The sequence below is a fragment of the Lygodium microphyllum genome, chromosome 5 (assembly GCF_053477565.2).
Source record: "Lygodium microphyllum isolate KBCC chromosome 5, Lygodium_microphyllum_v1.1.10, whole genome shotgun sequence".
NCBI lineage: Eukaryota > Viridiplantae > Streptophyta > Polypodiopsida > Schizaeales > Lygodiaceae > Lygodium > Lygodium microphyllum.
Window position 1 is genome coordinate 33,543,488 of NC_141139.1, and position 23,839 is coordinate 33,567,326.

The 23,839-nt window shown below is 42.7% G+C and overlaps 1 protein-coding gene across 1 annotated transcript; it reads right to left on the bottom strand.

Moving 5' to 3' along the window:
* Positions 1-1,318: 1,318 nt before the first annotated feature.
* LOC148035667 (ubiquitin-conjugating enzyme E2 2-like) lies at positions 1,319-19,908 on the bottom strand. Its single transcript, XM_087677673.1, has 6 exons — positions 19,782-19,908; positions 19,510-19,658; positions 2,413-2,438; positions 2,146-2,235; positions 1,969-2,057; positions 1,319-1,829 (listed from the first exon to the last, which is right to left on the bottom strand). Exons 1-6 carry the CDS (start codon positions 19,806-19,808, stop codon positions 1,701-1,703), a joined length of 510 nt encoding a protein of 169 aa, XP_087533799.1. The 5' UTR covers positions 19,809-19,908; the 3' UTR covers positions 1,319-1,700.
* Positions 19,909-23,839: the final 3,931 nt, after the last annotated feature.

Consider the following 23,839-nt stretch of genomic DNA (forward strand, 5'->3'; position numbering starts at 1 on the left):
TCCCCCATTGGTCCTATAAGATTTTAACATGCAACGTTTTGAAACTAATAATTTTGGCAATTTCAATCATTTTCGCATGTTGTGTTCGACAATACAAGGGCTTTTGAATATGGATATCTACCAATGGTTGCAAAAAAATATATTCAACCATTTTTGGTATACATGAATTTCACTAGTGCATATTGTACTACCATTTTCGCCTTCTAATTGTTCCATGTATTCCTAAAAGAATACATGAAGTTGTGCAACATCAAAGGATGTATTGTATAAAACTTTGAGGGCATCAAGCCCTATGGCCTACCACACTATTGATTGCTTCCTCTTTGGCAAAGTGTGTTGTGAGTCCGCAAAACAACGCTTTAATGGAGAAAAGGCCATCACTTGAGCTACAATTTGGCCTCTAATGCACCAAAATACTTTTCAAAAGCATACCATATTGCTAATCCCTTTCGAGACTCATTTGGATGATATCGTGGGTTCTTTCCACCATTTGGAAACAACATGAAGTACTCCAAGAAGTGTTTACGTGGCATGAAAGAAGCAACTTAGGTTTACAAATTGCAATTGGAATCCACAAGAAGAAAATGAAAGCTCTTTTGCTTCATTATAGCACTTTAGGAATTAAATTGTATCCGCAAGTAGCATCAAACTGTGCCCAGAACGCAAGTAGCATTAAATTGTACCCAGACGATAGCAATTATCGAGGCACAACGTGCCATTGAGTTCAATGGGTGCATGAGCTTTGATCCCTACGTCCTCCATCCCCAGAGGCACAAACCTGTTCGTATCCGACTATTGAACAAGATCCTACTCAACACCACCCTTATCAACCTATTGAGAATTCGAAATCATTAACTATTGACCTCCGATTTTAGTCCACAAGCAAATCCTGCAGTTGACGATGGTGTAGTAGGCTAACTGGTTAACTCTTGTACAAGTGGCAAATTTTCAATGTCACAGTAAGAAGGTGAAGGCTTACACCCTCCAAGAGAAGCAGATAAACATCAATCTTACAAGGGCTATTTTGCAAGAGCCCCAAGAACTCTACTCTCAGGACACAAACAGATCATGTACTGATAGAAGCCATGCAATGCTATGACATCAAGTGTCACATTGATTACCAAGCCTTCAAATGAGCAGCCCTTGTTCCTTAGACAGATCACAATTCTACATACCAGTTTCAACATGTCTCAAACATTAAGAGCTGCATTAACCCCTGCATTGCAGACCAGACATAGCACATAGTTGCTGCCTTGTATCAATGTAAAAAGCAGCTAATATGAAGAGATGTTGCACAAAAACAAGACCACAAGTCTCATGAACAAAAAATAAACAGATGCATCAACCCTTCAGTCCTGTAAAAAGGAACCTTATCAGGACAAGGGCATGTGCTATAGGAAACTTACACCTTCATAACGACTTTACACTGCTAATACAGAGCTTTGGACTAATCCCACCTTCCTTGAGCAGTCTAGAGTGTTGATAAAGGTGCATACATACCATGGATCCTATAGACATTATTGAAGAATGGGAATCCATATTGTCAAGACCACTTGAAAGTTTGACATTAAAGAGCAGTTCCGTCAGTTTATGAGTGGACCAAAACCAGCTGTATATCTTATATGACAAAAGAAGGTATCCACTTGAACTTTGAAGATATTACTGTCAAAAGAATACCAGAGCATTGCATACATGAACTGCTATTCAGCAGTCCAACTTTGCTCAACAATGTCACGGACCCTCCTGTTGTAATCACGACGATTCTCACTAAACATGCGTGCAGCCTCAGAGTTGGCTGGAGAATTGGGATTTGGATCACAAAGTAGGGACTACAAAATAGCCACATGGCAGAGTTGAGACAGTTGTTTGCTCAAGGCAGTTCACACTGAGTTCTTCAAGTACAAAAACATGGATGAGCTAACACAGGACAAATGCTAAAATATAACCAGTTCACATACGCATTCTTACCTGTATAGATGTAAGTATTGCAGCTACATCATATATGGGACTCCACTGATTTTGTAGGATGTCCAAGCAAATGCTTCCATCAGCATAAACTACAAAGCACATGCAAACCTTGTCTTATTGATCAAACACAAAACAGTCAACCTGACATTGACTAACAAAAAGATTCAAAGAGATTACTGTTGGGATGAAACATTCTCGAAACAAAGCGGACTGTTGGAGGCTTGTTTGGATAGTCTTCACTGAACTGCAAAGTAAGCTTAAATGTCCCTGAAACTCACATAAATGCTGTTAAACCACTCTAACAATCAAATTTTCCACAATATATAGACCTGTAAGGAAGACTCTGACAGGAATTTGAGTGTTCTTTTCCCATAGTACTTTAGAGACCAATTCACACCCAACATCTACCAGGAAAGCAAATATTAAAGCATATAGCTAGCATACCTCCATCCCAAGGTGTGTCATCAGGCCTACACACAAAAACGTAACAGTATGATAATCAGTAATACACGATAGCATAAGGTCTCTTAAATCGTAACTAGATTGACAGTGTGAGAGTGTGCAAAGGAAGAAGGAACAAACACAGAGAGAGAGAGAGAGAGAGAGAGAGAGAGCAGAAAATGAAGGAAGAAATACTGCACTGACTGAAATGAATGCTGAATACAAAAGGACTGATCAGTCCCTGCATGCAGCCCATAGCGTCAGTGAGAGCACCGGATCAGGCTGATGATGACGACAGCACCAAAGACGGAGGAAGATGACGGAGTCAAAGTGTGCACCTGCCAAGGAAGGAGGGAAGATGATAATCTAACTGACTACCGAGTGGGAAATGGCTATAAATAGCCAATAAACCCAAAAACTGGCCGACCTGAAATTTGAGGCATTAAATATGTCCGGCCAACATTTAATGCTGGTAAAAATGCCAGAAATGCTCAAAAAAATCCTGGAAAGGGTGGACAATGTCTGGCATGTGAGGCAGGCTGAAGAATGCAGAAACTACCCCGGGAAATGCACATAAAATCCCAACTAGAGGAGAAAATACATTGAAATGCAATAAACTGAGTGCTCTAGAATAAACTACCTCCTCCGTCAAAACAAGTGATAGACAAGTCAGAGCTCCTAAAGTCCTCGTCTGACTCAAACTGAGGCTCACAGGCAGGAGATGACAAGGCATGACAAACATGACTGCTAACACCCCCTCTCAGATCCTGGATGTGGCGGAAAACCAAGGGAGAAACGGATCCTGGGGTGGCAGGGTACGAGGGAACCACCAGAGAAGAGGATGGGAGATGGGAAGGAACCCGTGGAAAAGAGGGTGCACAAGCGGAAACGGGTGTAGCAATAGACAACTCCCTCGGAGGACCTTGCATAAGAGAAGGGGAATGGAGTCTATAAAGCCTGCTCTCCTGCCAATCTGTCACAATAACAACCCCTGCAAAAGAATCCTCAATACAAACAGCCTGCTCGGTGAAGACAACCCGGGTACCAAGCCTTGTGAGGCCATAAACTGAGAGAAGTGGAAAGCCCAAGTTCAGAACATAAAGAACTTATGAAAAGGAGCTCGACGCGCAGTCAGGAAATAAAGACAAAGTACCAACACCACAAATAGGCACTGAAACAATGTCACCAATAGTGACGGAACCCTCAAAAGGGCATAGATCCTGCAATAAATCACCTCAGGGAGTCATATGACTAGAAGCTCTACTATCAACCAGCCAAGGCCTCTCAGAAGATGAGGCAACCTCTGAAGAAGACTCCTCCAAGTCAACAATATGAAGGAGCACTAACTCGTGGGTAACTGCTGGAGTAGAGGTAGAAGACTCGAATGTTTTAGCTCCATCCTTCGCGCTTGGACGAAGGCAAGGGTACTTCTTCCAACATTTCTCCTCTGGATATGTCCCCTTCCCACAATATGGGCATTTAGGCTTCTCCGAGTTGAAGTCAAAACCTGAAGAACTCTCATGTCTTTTAGCCTGTGACTTTCCTTTCTTCTATGTCTCCCCTCTCGAACCTGCAACAAAAGCTTTAGTGGAGGTGGATCTACTAGCTACCTCTTTGGCACACTCATCATACTCCAAAACAAGCGGGGCAAGCTCCTCCCAAAGAAGCTTCTCATGAGTCCTCGATGTAAGAGGGTTGGTGTAGAAGATATCAAACCGGGGAGATGGCAACTGAGTCAAAAGAATCATGGCCATATCCTCGGAAGAGATCATCTTGCCAAGGGACGCAAGCTCATCCCTCATGTCCTCCGACCTATTGATATGATCCTTCATGGAAGAAGAATCATCAACAACGAGCATCCTGATTTCTTCTCGAGAGTAATCCGATGGGCAAATGTCTTCTGATGGTACAAAGAAGCAAGCTTTGTCCACACTTCCGCTGCTTTCTGCAACCTGCGCACATGCACTAGGACAGAATCATATAAGTTCATAAAGAGGAAAGATCAAGCTCTCAAGTTGAGCCAATCCCATAAGCCTGCAAGATCCATCGATGATCCAACGGTGGGATCCTCCACTAGTCGGGGAATAGAGGGATCTCGTACAAATGGGCTAGGTGACCTCCGGTCGTCGCGTGAACTAGCACGAAAGTCTCTCCGTCTCTCAAAGGAAGAAATAGAGACCTCATCCTTTGAGTCAACAAAGAACTCATGATAAGACATCATATATATCTGCAATCATCAAACAATCTGCAACCAACAGACAGTCAAGATGGAGCCACCTATGTCAAAAAAGACCCAGAAGATGCTGTCGCCTACAAGAGGAGAGAGAAAATGCTGCCGCCTGGAGAGAAAAATTGTCGCCTATCCTCTAGATGATGACGCCTCCTCCTCTGCTGATGTGGATGACCTCCTGTTGGCTGCATATGATGCAAACATAGGCTGCAAACACTTGCCAATTGGCCAGTTTCCAACTCCTATTTATAGGGCAATCGTCATCCTTCCCACTCACTGCATTCAGCCTCTTCCCCTCCACATTCTGCTATTGCAGGCATCTTCAGCCACCACTGCTCATCGTCTCTCCTCATTCAGCTCTCTCTCTCTCTCCTGCCCTTCCGTCCAGCACCTTCATTGATGTGCCAAGGCACACGAGCAGGGGCCTGTATTCAGCCTTCTTATTGTTCATCAGATTTGAGTTTCATTTCCTTCATCATCATCTATGTGTTTCTTCTTCTGTGTGTTCCTTTCCTTCATCACACGAGCAGGGGCCTGTATTCAGCCTTCTTATTGTTCATCAAATTTGAGTTTCATTTCCTTCATCATCATCTATGTGTTTCTTCTTCTGTGTGTTCCTTTCCTTCTATATTGTGCACCAACATGGTATCATTCGCCAAGTGTGTTGTGGCATAGAGAGACTCTAGTCTGCTGCATTCTCCCCCATCTGCAGTTTTTCCCTCCTTTCAGCCCTCTTTTCAGCTCATTCTGGATAATCACATGAAGATTTTCAAAGGATTCAACATGTCAGACCGCAGCAGTCATCATCAAACGCAGCAGAGATGACTAATGGACCATTTGCAGCAGTCATCATCAAACGCAGCACTCTTTCTTGCAGGTTTTCAAAGGATTCAACATGTCAGACCGCTACAATTGGTAGGATCACGTGGATCAGGAGCTTAATCAAACCACAAGGACTGCCATCAAGACTGCTGAGCCCATAAGGATCGTCACAAAGAGTGGGAGGATCAATGCAAAGACCAATGTGATCACGATGTGGATTGAGATGCAAACCATGATTGAGCACCCTCTCATCCCCCATCCATTCATGTTTTCCTCCCCCCTCATCTTCTGACATCCTTGTATCACTCTTCTCGCACCCAAGTGCAGGTGCCCATCCTACCCAATCTCTACCATGACCAGCAGCTGGATGGGATGAACTGCACCATTTGATCATGCAAGATCAAGGCCATCCTCGACACACTAGACATTTTGGAGTTCATCAAATCCCTCATATCTCACCTATTGTGGATCATCATTCAAGTGCTTCTGCAGATTTAGCAGCCCTCTCAGACAGGCTCTACTCTTGTGCCTATTCCTCTTTTTTCTTGAACTGTAGTGACTCATTTCTTGTGCATATAAGACATATCTGCCCCAATTCATATGTCTCAACCAAATTATCATCCTTATACCAATTGAAGACATGCGCACATTAAATGGCCCTCAAGATGCAGCGTGACTACTATCTGTCACAAATTCCCCCACCCTGAAGGATCACATCAATGTGATGGAGGAGATTCAGGGTGAGTTAGCATCTTTTGGAATGATCATCCAGTCAGAGCACATGGTTGTGACCATCTTGTCACATGTTCCATCGCCAAAATATGATATCTTCTATATCACTCTCCTCACCTCACACACGTAGAATACCATCTCATGGAGTTAGTATCGCCATCACTGCCAGCTGCCCTGTTTCGCAACCTGTAGCATGCTGCATTTTTCACTCAGCTGCCTGCATTTTCTGCCCACAAAGGCAGCCAGCAGTCATCATCAACATCATCATCACCTGCCTGTGGAGCTGTGTTTCAGCCAGCAGAACTCGTGTTTTGCTGCCTAGAGTCACCACCTTTGGCATCTTGCTGAATAGGAGTGCATTTTTCTCCCTCCACTGCTGCCCACCTCTTTCCAGTGTCTTTTTCAATATCCTATTGTCCAGTGTACTATGTTTCGCTCCCTCCATAATGCACACTCCTTCCACAAATACTGCACCCCTTCATCAGCTAGAACAATGCAATCCTTTTGAGCCCCTCATGTCATCACCAGCTCCTTGGCTCTCTCCTCAAACTGCTTCTAGGACACAACCCTCAATGCATTGAATTGTCATTTGCTTCCATGCATCATTTATTCAAAGTTCATTCACTACTAGTGTTTATCGTACACTCTGTTGTCTCCACTACAAGCCCTACCACTCCTTTACATGGTATCAAAGCATAGCTGCTCTTTGGGGCTAAAGATTCTCATTCTTTGTGAAGAACACAAGACTTGCCAAGAGCAGCAAGACTGCTATCAATGCAAATTCACACTCCCATTCCATTGCAACATTTGGGAGACAACTCTATCTTCTGCTCCTGTCCCGCCCACCCATTCACATTTGCCACACTGGTCTTATGGCTTCTTCCCTTCAAGTTGCAGCACTAACTGCACCTATTGTGGCAAGACATGTCGCTTCACCTCAGCTTGTCATCATTGACAATTGCTCCCTACCCCACAAGGTTATATGCACATCTCCAAAGGCACCCCTTGTTCCAACTCACCGTTCTAGGTGACACAAATGGTTTTGCACCGGCTATCAAGGTACTATGCTCAAGGCAATAACGATGCACTCTGTGATGCTGAAAATAAACAAAACCCAAAGCACAACCCCACACCAATATTCTCCTTTCTTTTCAGCAAAATTCCTTTCTTTCATCCTTCATATTTTTAACTAAGCTGCCCCCCTGCTTACCATTTTTTTTTTTTTTAAGGGACTAAACAAATCTGGCTCTATTTGCAGTCCTATTCTCTACAATGCCCTATCTCTCTCTCAATTCTGATCAACACATTCTTGCACACTGTCAATCTTCTTATTTTCCCTCAGTTCATACATTCTCTCTCACCATCATGGCTTCCTATGGTGTATCTCCTTTAGATGCACCCATTCTTACCGAACTTTAACACATGGAGGATGCCCATCCAACTTCTCCCGAACCCGAACATGCATAGGCAGCATCACAAAGCTTCTTCTTCCTTCAAATCTGATGGAGATTTGTCACTTATAGTGGTTCTCCAAGCTCAAGTCAATGCAACAACAATTGGCTGAGCTGCATATTGGCCATTTTTTGTTTATGCCCCCAACCATGAGGACAACAATTGGCTGAACTGCATATTGGCCATTTTTTGTTTGTGCCCCCAACCATGAGGGCATTGCCTCTTTAATTCCAACCTAATCCCTTTAAAGGGGGGGAGGAGTGTGATGAGACAAACATCAATTTATGGCTGGCCAAATGGACAATGGTTTTTTCTTTGTATCAATTTGATAACACTCAGCATATCAAGCAAATACAAATCATAGTACAATGGAAGGCATATTCTTGGCAGGTGAGGGTATGTCCCAAGCTCAAGACATGGGCTGATTTTCAATCCACTTTTCGGAAACATTTTGTGACCGATGACCAAATTGAAAATTTTCGAACATTATGTATGCTAGATATAGGGAAGAAGAGCTTGGATTCGTATTCACAAGAGTTTAAAGGTTCGCTGCATAAAACAAAGGCCTTGGATGATCCTCAAGTATTACTCTACATGAGATACCTTTTTGGATTGCCGCCAAACTACCAAAACGAAATACTTCGCAATCCGCTACACTCACTCAAAGATATCTACAGGTATGCATAGAATTTTGATAATACTTTGGCTACGAGTAGGGACAATTAGTCGACAAGGGGTTCCAATCGAGCTAAATGGTAAGCGCAAGGTCACTCGGCGAGGGTTGCTCAAAGGACTGTTACGTTGCTTGCCATTAGACGGGTCACTTTCGTGACGATCAAGAGTGCCCCCAAAATAAGAACGCAAAGTCTACTTCTAGGACTTCAATAAATATTCTTGAAGCTCCAAGTATATCTTCTGAAGTTGTATTGAAAGATTGTTTTATTAATGTCACTACTTGCAATAGTAGTTTCATTAATAAAATTGTATTTGGTCCGCATAACCTTTTAAAGGTCACTGGGCATATAAATGGCTAAGAAAGTTTTCTTTAATAATGGCTCTGCTCTTTTTTTTTTCTCTGTTGGTGTAGAAATTATAGCTCCACACGATATTCGCTAACCAAAAAAAATTTGTGTTCAATATGCACATGGTGATACCGCGATCAAATCTTTCAATCCAATAGTACCATCAAATTATAGGCTTCTACTAACGAGTATTGATTTTGTCGATATCAATCTCTACATGACATGGTTTTTTATAAATATTTCTCTTTGTACATTGACTATAAAAATCGTGTACTTTCTTTTGGGCTTGATTGTCATCTCCATGTAATTGAGAGTTGTTTACTTTCTAAGATCACATAAAATAATGTCCATATAATATTAAGTAAATATTTTTACAATCCAAGTATAACTACATATATTTGTTCTGTTGAAAAAATTCAATCATTTTTGCCAAACACAACACAGAAGAGAGAAAAGAGAATACACAAGAACGCTGCAAGGAGAACTCAAAGATGTGCTTAGGAAATGGAATCCATATACCAAACACGAGACAATCACATACAACAATGAGTCACTAGTTGTGTGGGCACTGGCACCGGCTCCCTCTCTCCAACAACCCTGCACTGGAATCTGCAAGTGATGAATTGACTAAACTGTGGAGGAGCCCGAATATATAGCACAAAATAATGCCATAAATGTGACCAAGTTGGCCAGTAATAAATGCTAAATTAATCATTACGATGACAAGAAAAAATACCTAAATAGCACTAAAATGCCGAGCCCACTGTTGCACATGTCCAAACTCACTCAAGAGCTCACTAGACCACTAATGCCCTCTCTCAAATTATAGGTGATCTAATACAATACAAAGATGCAATGATACAATGATAATGATTCATCATAGGCCATACAACAAAGTCCACCAAAAGAGCGCCATGGATACCCAGGCAATGCGTGATCAAGCCATCACCAAGGTACCTTGGCATAGATGAGGCTCACCGGCCCCACCTCACCACCCTCTCACTCTCCCTCTCTGGCAGTCAAGAGCCTTGAGGGATGATCGTATCACCTGTACTAGAAAGCAGCAGAAGAAGGGGCTACCAAGCCCTTTCCTCAATCTAAGAAGATGACCCTTTCTGTGATTGGGCCTTTGCCTTAGCTGGAAGATCCAAGTCGGAGTCAAGGGCCTTTGCCTTAGCTAGAGGATCCAAGTCGGAGTCAAAGGAGGCGGATGACTCAACGGAAGAGTCTATATCGGACTGCTTCTACTTATCTTTCTACTTCCTCAAAGCCGCTAACTCTTTGCAATCCTTGCACAAATGTCTCTTAGCACTGGGCCTTCGACTTATTTTTCCTTTCACCCCTCTCTGAAGCGACAAATGCCTCATTGGAGCTGCCCTACTGGGAGGGAAGCCACCCCTGTAATTGTTAAGACACCTCATGCTCAAGTAGCATCAAGGACATATGTGTAAATCTCACTCGTGTCAATGATGGGCTGGGCCCGCAACGCATTGGCCACCCCAAACTCTGACGGGACCTTGTAGAGCAGCCTCTAGAGGGTGGATTGCATGTGAGGAAGCTAATCCTATATCCGTATAACACGAAGCAAGAATGACTAGATAGCATCCTTCGGCTCAAACTTCATCTGATGGAGCTATCAATAAAGGGTAACTGCACACATAGCGAAGGGAGCCTCATACAACATTTGAAGCTTCTTCCATATCGCTGAAGTAGTCCTGTAAGAGGTGACTACCACCAAAAGAACTTCTTTAGAGATACAACAAAGAAGAGCAAAATAGGCATTGATATCATCGGAATCCCATGTAAGCACAACTTCCTCATAGTTGTCCTCGTCCCAATCAATAGGAAGAGTAGTGGGAGGCTCAAGGACACTCAAGAGCTCTAGAAACAACGTAACATAACCGCTTCTGCACAAACCATGCTTTCATAACAATACTCCATGTTAGGTAATCAAGGCCATGAAGTGTATCATCAGTAGAACAATAGGGGGGAACCATCTAGAGAGGATAGGAAGAGAAAATAAAGGAAAGAAGAGGGAAGAGAGAGTACAATCAAAACACAGCACATACAGCACTAAAAAGAGTTCACACGCAGTGTAGAGACCACGAAATCTACGAAATTCAAGAAGAATCTGCCAATCAAAGACAGAGAAAGGCTGTCATCTAGCCTTCAAGAGCCCAAGAGGCTGCAAACGCAAATGTTGTAGGGTAAAAACACAAACAAAGAAGCATTAAATGTTGTTGCTAGTATTAAAATAATGCAAAAAATCAGTAAATGCAAGCAACAACAATATCAAATGCAGTCTACACTGTCTAGAAGAGAACCGCAACAGCAAATCGCAAAGTTTGAAAGGCTAAAAAGCCCCAAAACTGGTCACCCAGCATATCATCAATAATCAACAAGAAACAGCAATGCAAATGTACATCTGGAAATCTAATACCATGTCACAAGTGGAAGTAACAATGGAAGCGTAGAAGAATGCTAAAATAAAGTGTTGAACACAAGACAGAAGAGAGAAAAGAGAAAACACAAGAACACTGCAAAGGAGAACTCAAAGATGCGTTTGGGAAATGGAATCCATACACCAGATTGCATACAACAATGAGTCATTGGCTACGTGGGCACTAGCACCAGCTCCCTCTCTACAACAGGGCCCTGCGCTGGAATCTACAAGCGATGAATTGATTGAACCATGGAGGAGGAGCCCGAGTATATAGCACAAAATAATGCCATAAATGTGACCATGGCCAGCAATAAATGCCAAAATAATCATCATAATGACAACAAAAAATACCTAAATAGCACTTAAATCCCGGGCCCACTACTACACATGTCCAAACTCACTCATGGACTAACTATACTACTAACATAAGTAGCATATCCTATGAGTTTGATTACCTTCGAAGATCCAAGTTCACCTGATGTTCCACATGAGTCCTTAAAAATGACTAGGGCGAACAAGGTAAACTAATAGTTCCCATTCAAAATGTCCTGCAGCTCGAGGATACTACTATGAAAATATGCTAGGGTTTGCATTGAGTAAACACAAAAAGTACAACCATAACTGAAACTCAAAGAATCAGACAATGACGTGCAAAGCTCAAACCCTAAACACAAAACTCAAATGTAGAAACAAACACAAACAAAGAAAGAGACAGAAAAGAGAACTCTAAAGTGAGTGAATGTTGTAAATGAATATAAGAGTGTACAAAATGCTCAAGGGTAGAGTTGAAGACTGTCGAAGTGGATGACATCCATCGAAGACGGATCCCGAGTGTTGTACCAACCAATTAGAGATGTCAAAATGTGAGAATTCGCAAAACATTGATCACCAAGGCAATAGGAGATCCAAGCGATAGCAAAGGAAGTGGAGGATGATGCAGGCGGCCACACCAGCTATTAAAACACAAGGAGATGTAGTCACCAAGTGGAGATCAGCTATCGCCAAGTCTAGAGTTGTAAACAAATGCTGATCTGAGTGCCGACGATGAGGAAACTGCATGTGGCAACTAGCAGCTGAAAACACATCAGTACAAGGCCTCTAGGCAGAAGGGCAAAAATAGGGATAGAGACGGCAAGTGCTAGAGAGGATGATGATGATGTCACAACAATGGCCTCGACTGGACAGCCACTGAGTGGAAGGCTGAGAGAAACCTACACACAAGGATGGGATTGAATGGTAGGCAGCTTGTCTATTTATAAATGCAGAAGGATCCTCCCAAACTAGGGTTTTGCATGTGGGACATAGAAACTCTCTAGAACCACTCCCCATTTAATGATATTTGTGGTAATTTACATGATTTGGGGCTGTTTTAAAGAGCTAATCAGTATGGAATGAATTTATAGCTCAACAACTACTCATTATGTTCCACTCAAATCCAAATTGATTCTTGATCATAGGACTAAATGATCTCATTGGGCTACTATCATAGTATCTTGCACTAACACATTATTGAAGAGTTGTTTAATCCACTTCGCTCTTGAGAATATTGTTAAGAACGTCTAGATGGGCACTAGTAGCATTGGTCATAGTGGTCATGAAGTGACCTAGTGCAAATGCACTAACGGCACTTCAAGCTTAGGGCAGCCAATGTGCGAGTGCACAACAAAAGAGAAACATAAACACAAAGAGAAGTGCAAAGAGAGAGAGAGAGAGAGAGAGAGAGAGGAAGCGGAAGATGAAGAATATTGCACTAATTGAAGAAGAATGCTAATACAATGGAGATGGACTAATCAATCCCTACACGCAGCCCAAAGCGTCAATGAGGGCACCGGATCAAGCTAATGACGCTAATGACGATGGCAACACCAAGCACGAAGTGTCAAGTGTCAGAGTGTTCACTTACAAAAAGAAGACTAAAGACTAAAGAGTGTATGTGTGTTTGCCAGGTAAGGGTGTGGCTATAAATAGCCAAAAGACCGAAAAACTAGCCGACCTGCACTTGTAGGGGCCATAAATGCTGAGCGACCTACAATAAATCATGCCACTCTCTAAAAAATGCTAGAAAAATAGGGAGATCCGGAAAAAAACCCAAATGACAATGATATTATCCTGCAGGTATAGGCAACCTATGGAAAGTGAAAATTGGCCTAGGAATGCACATAGGAAGCCGACAACTGAAGAAAATGCACCTTAATTGCCATAGCTTCTATGTCTCTATCAAACTTTGATAGGAGCTCACACCTAGGAGATAACAGACTCACATGACTAACATAGGCGGGTTAACATCCCCTCTCGAATCCTAGGAGTGTCTAAAGACCCCCCAACCTCATGTGATGAAGCATAGAAGCCTTGGGCAAAGGCTTCGTGAAGAGATTTGTTGTGTTGTCCTCCGTAGGACAATGGGCCACCGCTAACTTGGAATCCATGATCCGATCTCAAGCATAGTGATATTGAACCTCGATTTGCTTCGTGCGATCATGAAACACAAGGCTCTTTGCCACAACTAGAGCACTTTGGTTGTCCACATGCAGCTCCGTATGTCCAGGTTGGGGAAAACCAATCTTCACCAACATGCGGCAAAGACAAACCGCCTCCATAGCTATAAAACATAATGCATGATATTTTTCCTCTATAGAAGAAAGGGCCACAATAGACTACTTCTTGCTACTCCATGAGATAACTCCCGATCTAAGGAAGAAGGCACAATATGTAGTGGACCGTCCACATCACCTACCTAGTCAGAATCACTCCAACCACAGAGAGTAACCCCCTCTCTATACATGATCTCATAGAATCGAGTCCCTATAAATAACGAAGAACGCACAAGACCGCTCTCCAATGCTCCTAAGTGGGAGTCTTCCTAAAAGAAGATGACAAAGCCACAACAAAAGAAATATCTGGCTGAGTGCGAATAAGCCAAATGAGGAAGCCAACAAGACACCTATGACAAGTGGCATCTGTAAGGGGAACTCCAGCTGCCAAAAGCTTGGACTTTGGGTCCATATGGGGCAAGAAATAGATTGCCAATTGGCCATGCCAAACTCCGAGAGAAGCTTGGAAATGTACTTGTGCTGCGAAACTAACATGCCTTGTACCATCTAATAGATCTCCAACCCAAGGAAGAAGTGGAGGATCCCAAGATCCATCATGTCAAACTCCTGTCGCAAAATCTCCCAGTTACGATCAACCTCCTAAGTATAGCTTCCTATAATGATAAGATCATCCACATACAAGATGAGTAAAATGCACCTATCACCCTCAACCTAGAAGTATAGATTGAGGTCATGAGCCGATCGATGGAAGCCACTCTATAGAAAGAATCAATCAATCCTCTAGTACCAAGCACGAGAGCCTGCTTCAGGCCATAGAGGGCCTTTCAATCTGTAGACATGGTCCTCCTTCCCCAACACAAGAAAACCGAGGGGTTGTGAAACATGGATCTCCTCCTCAAGGACACCATTAAAGAAGGGAGACTTTACTTTCATCTGATAAACATGCCAATTGGTGGTGGGCTTCAAGAGCCAAGATAGCCCAAATAGTAGATATTTGAGTTGAAGGTGCAAAAGTCTCAAAATAGTCCAAACTTGCTCTCTGAGCAAAACCCTTGGCAACAAGCCTAGCTTTGTCCATGTCCAAGGAACCATATGCAAGGTACTTGGTCTTATAGACCCACTTCACACCTATGACCTTCCAATTTGAGGGACGCAAAACCAACTTCTAAGTCTAATTATGCTCCATCGAATCGAACTCCTCCTACATGGCTCAACGCCAAATATCCTGTGCAAAAACCTCCTCAACTGTAGTAGGCTCACTGTCATGAAAAATCTATGACATAAGAGCATAGTTCACACATAGTAAACTATTCCCTTGTGTATGTAAGCAAGTTGATCTGTGTGGACCGGTGGGGGAGAAGCAAAAAAATGAGAAACACATGAATTCTACATAAGTTGACGATACCAATATGGATTCCAAATAGGCTCATCCTATTGCAAGGAAGACTAAGTAGCCTCCCATACCTATAACGCACCTGTCTGTGGTAGGGACTCCGCCTCACCAAGGGAAGGCAAATCCTCATCTAAAGAAAGCTCCCTCTCTGCTGATGACTAAGCATTCCTAGAAGACTTCAAAGGGGAGGCTAAAGGGGTGGAAGCATGCGACGAGGAAGTAGCAGTCGCATCTGTCAAAGGTGGCAGGGAAGTCAGGATAGAGGATGGAGAAGGAAGAGGGGGAGGAGCCGAAGACAAAGAAGGGATGCTAAGAAGCAACGTGGAAGGAAGTAGAGAAACTGAGGGTGGGGAAGAGTCAATCGATGGCGAAGAACCACCTGTAAGAGAACCATCAATAAGATCCTCTAGGGCCACAACCTTGTCGAAGATTACATCCCTCCTCACCTCAAGTATTCATGTCATCGGGCCGTCAAGTCAATAGCCCTTTATAGTAGTGTTGTAGCCCACGAAAATGAGCTTCCTGGACTTCAAGTCAAGCTTCGTCTTCCTCTTTCCCTTGTCCACATGGACAAATGCATCATATCCAAAGATGCTAAAGTGAGACACCAAGGGCATTCGACCAAAGAAAGCCTCATAGGAAGTCATGTCATGTAACACAAAAGTCAAGGAGCAATTGCGGATGTGATCCGCAATAGCCACCACCTCACACCAAAGGGTGTGAGAAAGACCCCAATGCTCCAACATTGATTAGGCCATCTCAAGCATGGTCCAATTTGCACGCTCCACCACACCATTCCACAAAGGTGTGCTCAAATGGGTATACTCCACCCAAATGGCGTGATCCCTACAAAACTAAGAAAAGAGGTTAGAAGTAAACTCTCCACCATGATCGGCTCATACGCCACGAATTTTGGAAGTAGTCTGTATCTCCACAAACACCTTCCACTCGCAAAAGTGAAAGTATACCTTGCTCTTGTACTCTAGAAAATAAGGCCACAGTGTGGGCACTTGGGCTGCTGCTTCTTCTCATCCTTCTTATCCTCCTACTTCTTGTCCTTGGCCTATGCCTTCTTCATCTTCCCTCCACCGATACCTATAGTAAATGCCTTGGTGGAGCCAGAACCACTAGTCCCAACCTCTCTGAGTCACTCATCATGCTCAAGGACGACAAGTGGTGCCAATGTGATAAGGCCAATGTGGAAGACATCAAACCAAGGAGATGGTAACCAAGTCAAAAGGACCATAGCCATGTCTTCAAAGGATATCAACCAACCAAGAGAGGCAAGCTCACCCCTCATGTCCTCCATCTTCGTGACGCACTCCTTCATAGAGGAGAAATCATCAAGACTAAGCATCCACAACTTTCTATCAAGGGAAATCTTGTGGGCAAACGTCTTGTGTTGATACAAAGACGCAAGCTTCTTCCACACTTCTGTCGCGATCTTCGACCTTCGAACATAAACAAGGATAGAATCCTGCAAACTCATAAAGCGAAAGGATCGGGCTCAAGAGTTGAGCCGATCCCGTAAGGCTGCTCAGTCCATAAATGTCCCATCCACTAGATCCTCCATAGAACAAGGCATAGAATCAAAAACAAGAGCCCAAAGATCGAAGATATCGAGTATGCACTCCACCTTACACAACCACAACAAATAGTTCGAGCCATTGAGTTTGTCTTCTTTGGGTAATGAAGGTATGACAAGCACCTGCACAGAGGGTAACAAGGACAGCATCTTCACTTCGAACAAAGCCTTTTGTGATAGATGAATAGAAGGGAGATGGGTGTGAACGAGGGACTCCTCTCACCAACTGTAATCATCATAATCGTGTCTCCACTCAGAAGAGTGTCTAGAAAGAAGCTCCTCGTATACGACGACTAGAGCATCTTCTTGACTTGGAGTGGAGAGCAATTGGCTTGAACACTTAGTCTGGAACTTGAGGAATGTTAAACATAGTTGGAATTGTAAAACTTACAAGGCGCAACAAACAATTTTTTAGAAAGGAACAAAGAGTACACAACAAACTAGAGAAAATTTGAGATCTCTTCAATTGTAAATAGACCAATACAAAGATGGCATTGGTCACTTGTGATCTAGATAGTTTCTAGGTAAAGAGCTTAAGGCTAGCTAGAAGAACTTTGAGTAGGTGAAAGATAGATCATATATGGTTCTAAGGGGATCTCCTTTTTATAGCATACAAAGGTGGTTAGGTCAGTGAAACCTAGAATTCAATGTGCACCACAAGCTATATTGACAAACTTATGATTTATGTACATCAGACTCACCTCATAGCTATAGAGCAAAATGGACTCACCCTCGAGCCTAGAAACTAGCAACATAGTGGGTCATGACCAGACCCCAAGAGTTGGAACTTGATGTCCCATACCACTAGCCCACATTGTCCCAAACACGAATATGTCAACCTACAGGCCAAGATTCCAAGAGCAGTGATCACACAATAATGTGCACAATAGGGCCTCGAATTCTATGAATGGGATTTGACTGTTAGCCTGTCTATGTTAGTCATGGTAATCTATCATCTCCTGTAAGAGTCTGACAGAGATATAGGAGCTTTGGTAGCTTAGGTGCATTTTCTTCAGTTGTTGGCTTCTTGTGTGCATCCCTAGGCCAGTTTTTGCTTTCCACAGTTTGTCTATACCTAGCGAATAATGTCATTGCCATCTAGGATTTTTTAGGGCCTCCCTATTTTTTTCTAGCATTTTTTAGAAAGTGACTAGAATTTATTATAGGTTGGCCAGCGTTTATGGCTCCTGCAGGTGTAGATCGGCCAATTTTTTGGTCTTTTGGCTATTTATAGCCATCTCCCCACTTGGGAGACACACACACACACTCTTTCTCTCTCTCCAATCTTCAATCTTTTGTTTACAAGCACACTTTGACACTCCGACACTTCGTGCTTGGTGCTGCCATTATCACAGTCTGATCTGGTGCCCTCACTGATGCTTTGGGTTGCGTGCAGAGACTGATCAATCCATCTTCATTGTATCAACATTTCTTCTTCAATTAGTGCAATATACTTCCCTCTCTCTCTCTCTCTCTCTCTCTCTCTCTCTCTCTCTCTCTCTCTCTCTATGTTTGTGTTTCTCTTTCATTGTGCTCACATGGTATCATCGCCTAAGTGAGGACATAATTTGGAGAGTTCTTGCAAAAGAGCAAGTTTTCATCGTAGAGGAGCAGCCTAGATTTCTTAAACATAGATTTTCAGCCTGTGTTTGCTGTATTCACAGCCCATACAGGCAATCCACTACCCGTTTGATCTTCCTGGTAGCCATGCAACTTCTACAGAAGGCTAGATGACAGCATTCGGGACCCAACAACAACACCCAAGCATTAGGCGGCCCTTGTTTCGGGCATTTTGTAGCAAACACAAATTTTGTGTTTTGTAGGCGGCAGCTTTTTGGCTCAAGCGACAGCTTCTTGGTGTAGTGGGCCCCCTCTGGTGGTGGACGACAACATTTCCTTGATAGACAACACATCTACATTTCGTGTAGGTGACTACCTTCTGTCTCCTGCACTGTCTCCATCAAAACACAGCTTTCTGGGTGATTGCAGGATCGAAGATGTCTTATCAGCTCACAAGCTTAAGGTGCATCTCTTGATATTACGTCACTTTGCACACAATGTAGAATGATCCAATCTTTGTTGACTCTAAAGGTTCTCAAAATGTAACTTCTTAGACATTAAAATATGCTTAAGAGTTTTGAGCTAAAGAGGTCAAAATATTTGCACCAATCTATTCCAACCCTCCTCACAAATCTATGCATCTCTTGTTGCTTGCATACTCCTCTCTCATCATACTAAGAAGTTGGAAGTTTAGGTTTGTTGTCGATCTGCCTAAACATTAAAGGTTCAATGTTGCTGCTCAGCTATTAACCCTAATTTCAGGGTACTATACGCACAGTGAGTTGGTGAACCTACTCACATCGCACTTGAAAAATCACATACGACCAAGTTTTGCTGGAAAACGTGCACAGAAGTGTCCCTCCAACCACAAGATCACGGACCAAATGACCATACACCTTGTACCAACCCCAGGCAGCGGTCAAAATATGTTCGTTTGCTTAAGAAAATGGCAAATGGCCTCCTATCTAAGCATGAAGGACACAGCACCGTGCAAAGCGGCACAGCATGCTTCTTGTGCCGGTGCAAATATTCCCAGGTAACAAGGTGCAACATCTAAAGGGACTGGGAAATGCTCTGGCCATCCGCTCGTGTCTTTTGTAATGATACATGCATATATAAGTTAAAGCATTAGATCATTGCGGTGATTCAGGCATATGTGTCCATTCCATCATTGCAAGTAAGCACATATTAATAGTCTGTTGCACTGATACGGACATATGGCTCCATGAGAATGGAGGGAAACCGTGTGAAATCTCACTGAAAAGAAGGGAACTGACTGGTTTTTTTGGTTTTTTTTTTCTTGGCTTACCCGAAGATCACTGCGTTCCATAGCATGATGTTGTTGTCCTGGGGGGCGCCGCTGATGCCTGCGGGAGGGTCGTGCTGCAGCCCCTTGAAATCGCGCATCAGGCGCTTGCGGGAAGGCGTGGACATGGCGGCACTTCCCGTCTCCCGCCACTGCGATGATGAACCAGAGAGAGAGTGAACGACGACGACACAAAACTGCTGCTTATTCTCCGTCACAGTCAATATATAATAAGAACTAATATACGCCACAGGTCACCTTGTTAATAATCTTACCCGAGATTTGACTTGACTGGTGGTCATTCTGCAATTGACGCACAGTCAAAACCCTGCCCTTAACAAGGCGCTCCCACGCTTACGCTCCAAATGGGACAATGCCACTTAACCACGGTGCTGCACCCAGGTACTTTCGAGGTAGGTCACACCAGAGTCAATGCGGGGTTTATTGAGAGATAGTGAAGTGAAAGGTAATTTGCAGTCATGCGGGATGGGTCATACTTTGTCAATGGGTGAATTTAAGGATCAATAGCCGTAGTGACATCATCTTATTCGTCTTGCTAGCTATGTTGACATGGTTTGTGGTTTCTTATTCAATAATGCTACCATTCCTCCACGACAATGCTCATTTTTCATCCTCTTAGTAGCACTTGCAAAGTTATCTACTAAGCCCATTCCCCAAATCCCTCTTCGTACGAGCATGTGGTGGTGGTGTTAAGAGAGCCATGTTAACCTCGTTACTATCTTGCATAACTGAGTCGTTACTAGACTTTAACGAGTCTAGAAAGTAAAGGTAGCCATTATTATAGTAAACTAGGTTAAACATGTGCAACCAGGTTTGCGCCAAATTGTTTCACAAAAATAGATGCATAATAATCTATTTTTGCCAATGAAAGGTTTGGTTTTTAAATACTTCAAAGAAGTAGCTAAATCGTTCAATTCCTACTCACTCCAAAATATTAAATATGGAATATAAACTTCTTGCTTTCTCTTAATCCAAGTGCTTGTTTCTAAATAGTTTTTTTATAATGCATGAGAATATTGATATTAATCAAAAGAGGTAAATATAATTACAGCGTAAAAGTTATGCCCCTTGGCCTAAGCCAAATCACAAAGTTTCTTACAAAACAGCTTAAAGAGTCAATGCGAATCCTTGAGTTGCTTCAAAACTAGTAAAAACTCCTCCTTTAGTGATCCTGTAGCACCCTCAATGTTCTTGATAGTGCAAGATCTGAACACACATGCATTCCTCCATGACCAAATAAACTTCAAAGTGATGGCAAACAAGAGACTAATCAGTCTCCAAGTATCATCATCCAGCAAGCCTTGATCACCAAATAAGACCACTAAAAAGCAGAGCGTGTCATTCAAATTTGCCTGCCTAAGCCACTATTCCACTTTCCTCCACACTAGCCTCACTTGTACACAATCCCAAAAGAGATGTTTATTAGTCTCCACTACTCTCTTGCACAAACAACATAGAGGGGATATTTAGAGTTTGTTAGCCAAACGACACTTGAGAGGGAGCTTCTTAAGCAACAAACGTGACCAAAATACATTCAATCTATGAGACGGTGTAGCCTACTAGAGTCTTTTAAGTCTCTTCTTCCAAGTCCTAAAGCTAGCCATAGGGGACTCTTTCCTCCACTTACATTACACAGAGAGGAATATGCCAGTGGAGAGCACTAATGCATCCACCTAAGATTTGCGATAAACCAGCGGGCTTGCCCCCAGGGCTAATAAGGTCCTTCAAAACTGAATCATCCTTTTTGGACAGCAAGGTCGGCCATGCTAACTTTAGATGAGTCAAAACAAAGCATAAGAAGTCAAACTCTGTATTGTTCATGATCCACATCAAATCATCTTGCATCCAAGAACATTCAGCATTATCCCATAGATTATCCCAAATCCTAATTCCTTTTTCATGCAGCGCTTTTGCCAGTCTGTTGTTTCTATATAGGGGCACACTTTGGATCATACGCAAAAGGAGATAGCCACACACTTCTAGAAAGTGAAGAATTGCCATGCATAGGTCCCCTGGAAGACCAAGAAGAGTCAGTTATTAGCTTTTGCCACTTAGCAACCAACGCTTGAGCAATGTCAAATTATTGGAGAATTGATAACCTAAGGTGAGGGTAGGAAATAATGACTTGCCACGAAAGATTCAACCATGCACCACTCCGAATCTTAGCCCTCTCAATCTAGAACTTTAGTAGGACAGTCCAAGGTTGAGAAGCATCCATCCTCTTGAGAAGAACCAAAGACAGGCTAAGGGATTTAGCAACCAAACTTTCGAGCCCAGGCCCCCCATTATTCTTATCTTCTGTGATCAGGTCTCAGCTGATTTGAGACTTAGATCTCTTCCCATTTCTACACCATAAGAGGTCCCGCATCAACTTCTCAATTTTGTCCCAAGCAAAGTTGTTGAAAAGCATCAGTGAGGCAATGTACACCATTGGAGATGAGAGGAAGGTCTTAATCACTGTGATTCTACCCGCAAAGGAGAGAGAACTTGCCATCCACTTTTTCACCTTGCCCTGGAATTTCTTCAAAAATTAGTTGAATATTTAGGTTAGAGATATGCCTACGCCTATGGGGGCACCTAAATACATGATAATCTCACCTGGTTTGACTACTTTAAAGCCTAGCTACATCACCCAAGTCTTCGGGTCAGACCAAGAAAGCTAGAAGAGCTTAGACTTAGAAAAGTTGATTTTAGAGGCAAATAGTTTAGAAAATTCCATGTAGATATTCATCAAGTTGTTAACAGAATGTTGATTAGCCTCCATAATTGATGCATTATCATCAACAAAAAATTGAATTGCATTTGTTGATCCATTCGACAATGGCAAGGCTCGAATAGACCCTCTTTGGATAGCCTTATCAATTTTCCAAAGCAACGAATCCGTGATGAGGGCAAAGAGCAAAGGAGCCAAAGGACAGCCTTGTTTGATGGATCTCTCAAGCTGAAAAGTAGATGTGAAGGAGCCATTGATGCTAAGGATTGCTGAGGCATTGCTAAACAGCGATGCTACCATTCTAGAAAAGACAGAGCCAATTTTCATTGATGAGAGTACATGCAACACAAATGACCAACTAACCCTGTCATATGCCTTGTCCCAATCCATGTTAATTAGAACAAAGTCAGTCTACAGGGTAAGGGAGTAATCCATTGAAAGAATCAAATTTAATATTGCATCATGGATTTTCCTGTCAAATACAAATCCATATTGCCTCTCGTGGATAAGCTTGGCAAACAAGTGTTTACCCTTTAAAGCCAAGTTCTTGGCCATAGCTTTATGAGTGAAACTCAAGAGAGTGAGTGGTCTCCAATTGGTCACCTTAGTGCGATCATGGGTTTTAGGAATAAGTTTAATCACCCGACTATTGAAATATGCATGCATTATTCTTGTATTCCTCACGTGGTTCATTAACATCACCAGGTCATTGCTACAAAAGTTTCAAATTTTCTGAAATAGCTCTGTAGGAAATTTGTCCTTCCCAAGAGCTTTCCCAGATTTCATGCTAAACACTGCATTTTTAACCTCCTCTACTATGAAAGGCTAATCCAACAAAAGGGCCTGATTAGTACAAATGGAAGTTCAATCTTCCAGAAAAGAGCAAATACATTAATCATAATTCAAAGAAGTGGGAGGATTAGTCCCAGCAATTGCAGTCAGATGATTTTTAAACACAATTAAGATCAAAGTGAGATCCGTGACCATCTTCCCCTCTTGATCCTGCACTTTAGCTATAGTTTATTTTTTCTACTTAGCTTTCAACTGAGAGAAAAAAACTTGTTGGATCCATCTCCATAGACCTCCCACTTACCCCTTAACTGAATCTTAGTTGCTCTTACTGCTTGTTCTTCAAGTAAGCTTAAAAAATGATCAATGTCTCTTAGGCAAGTCTGCATGCATGCATCACCTGGCTCACTTGCAAGGGCAGCTAGAACTAAGCTTCTAGCTCTGGTAGCCCCTTCCAAAGTTTTCTTCCTTAACGCTCCTTTAAGCTTTCCATGATCCTTAGCAACCCGAGTAACTCCATCAAGAGCCTTTTGCCAAGCACAAATAGGAGAACCTTTAGTAGCTCAGCTCCAAGTATCCTCAATCTTCTTAACAAAACCTTCATCATGCAAAAAGGATGCATTCAAGCAGAAGGGTGGTGGCCCGATCGTCATTGTTTTCTGACAACAAAATAAGCCTAAACGAGATAACTCGTACATAATCAGATGACATCACTTCATTCAATAGTTTGTACCTCACACCATCCCCTATCCACCATGCACCACATGTAGCATATACTCTATCCAGCCTGCTGCCTCGCCAAGTGGGCCC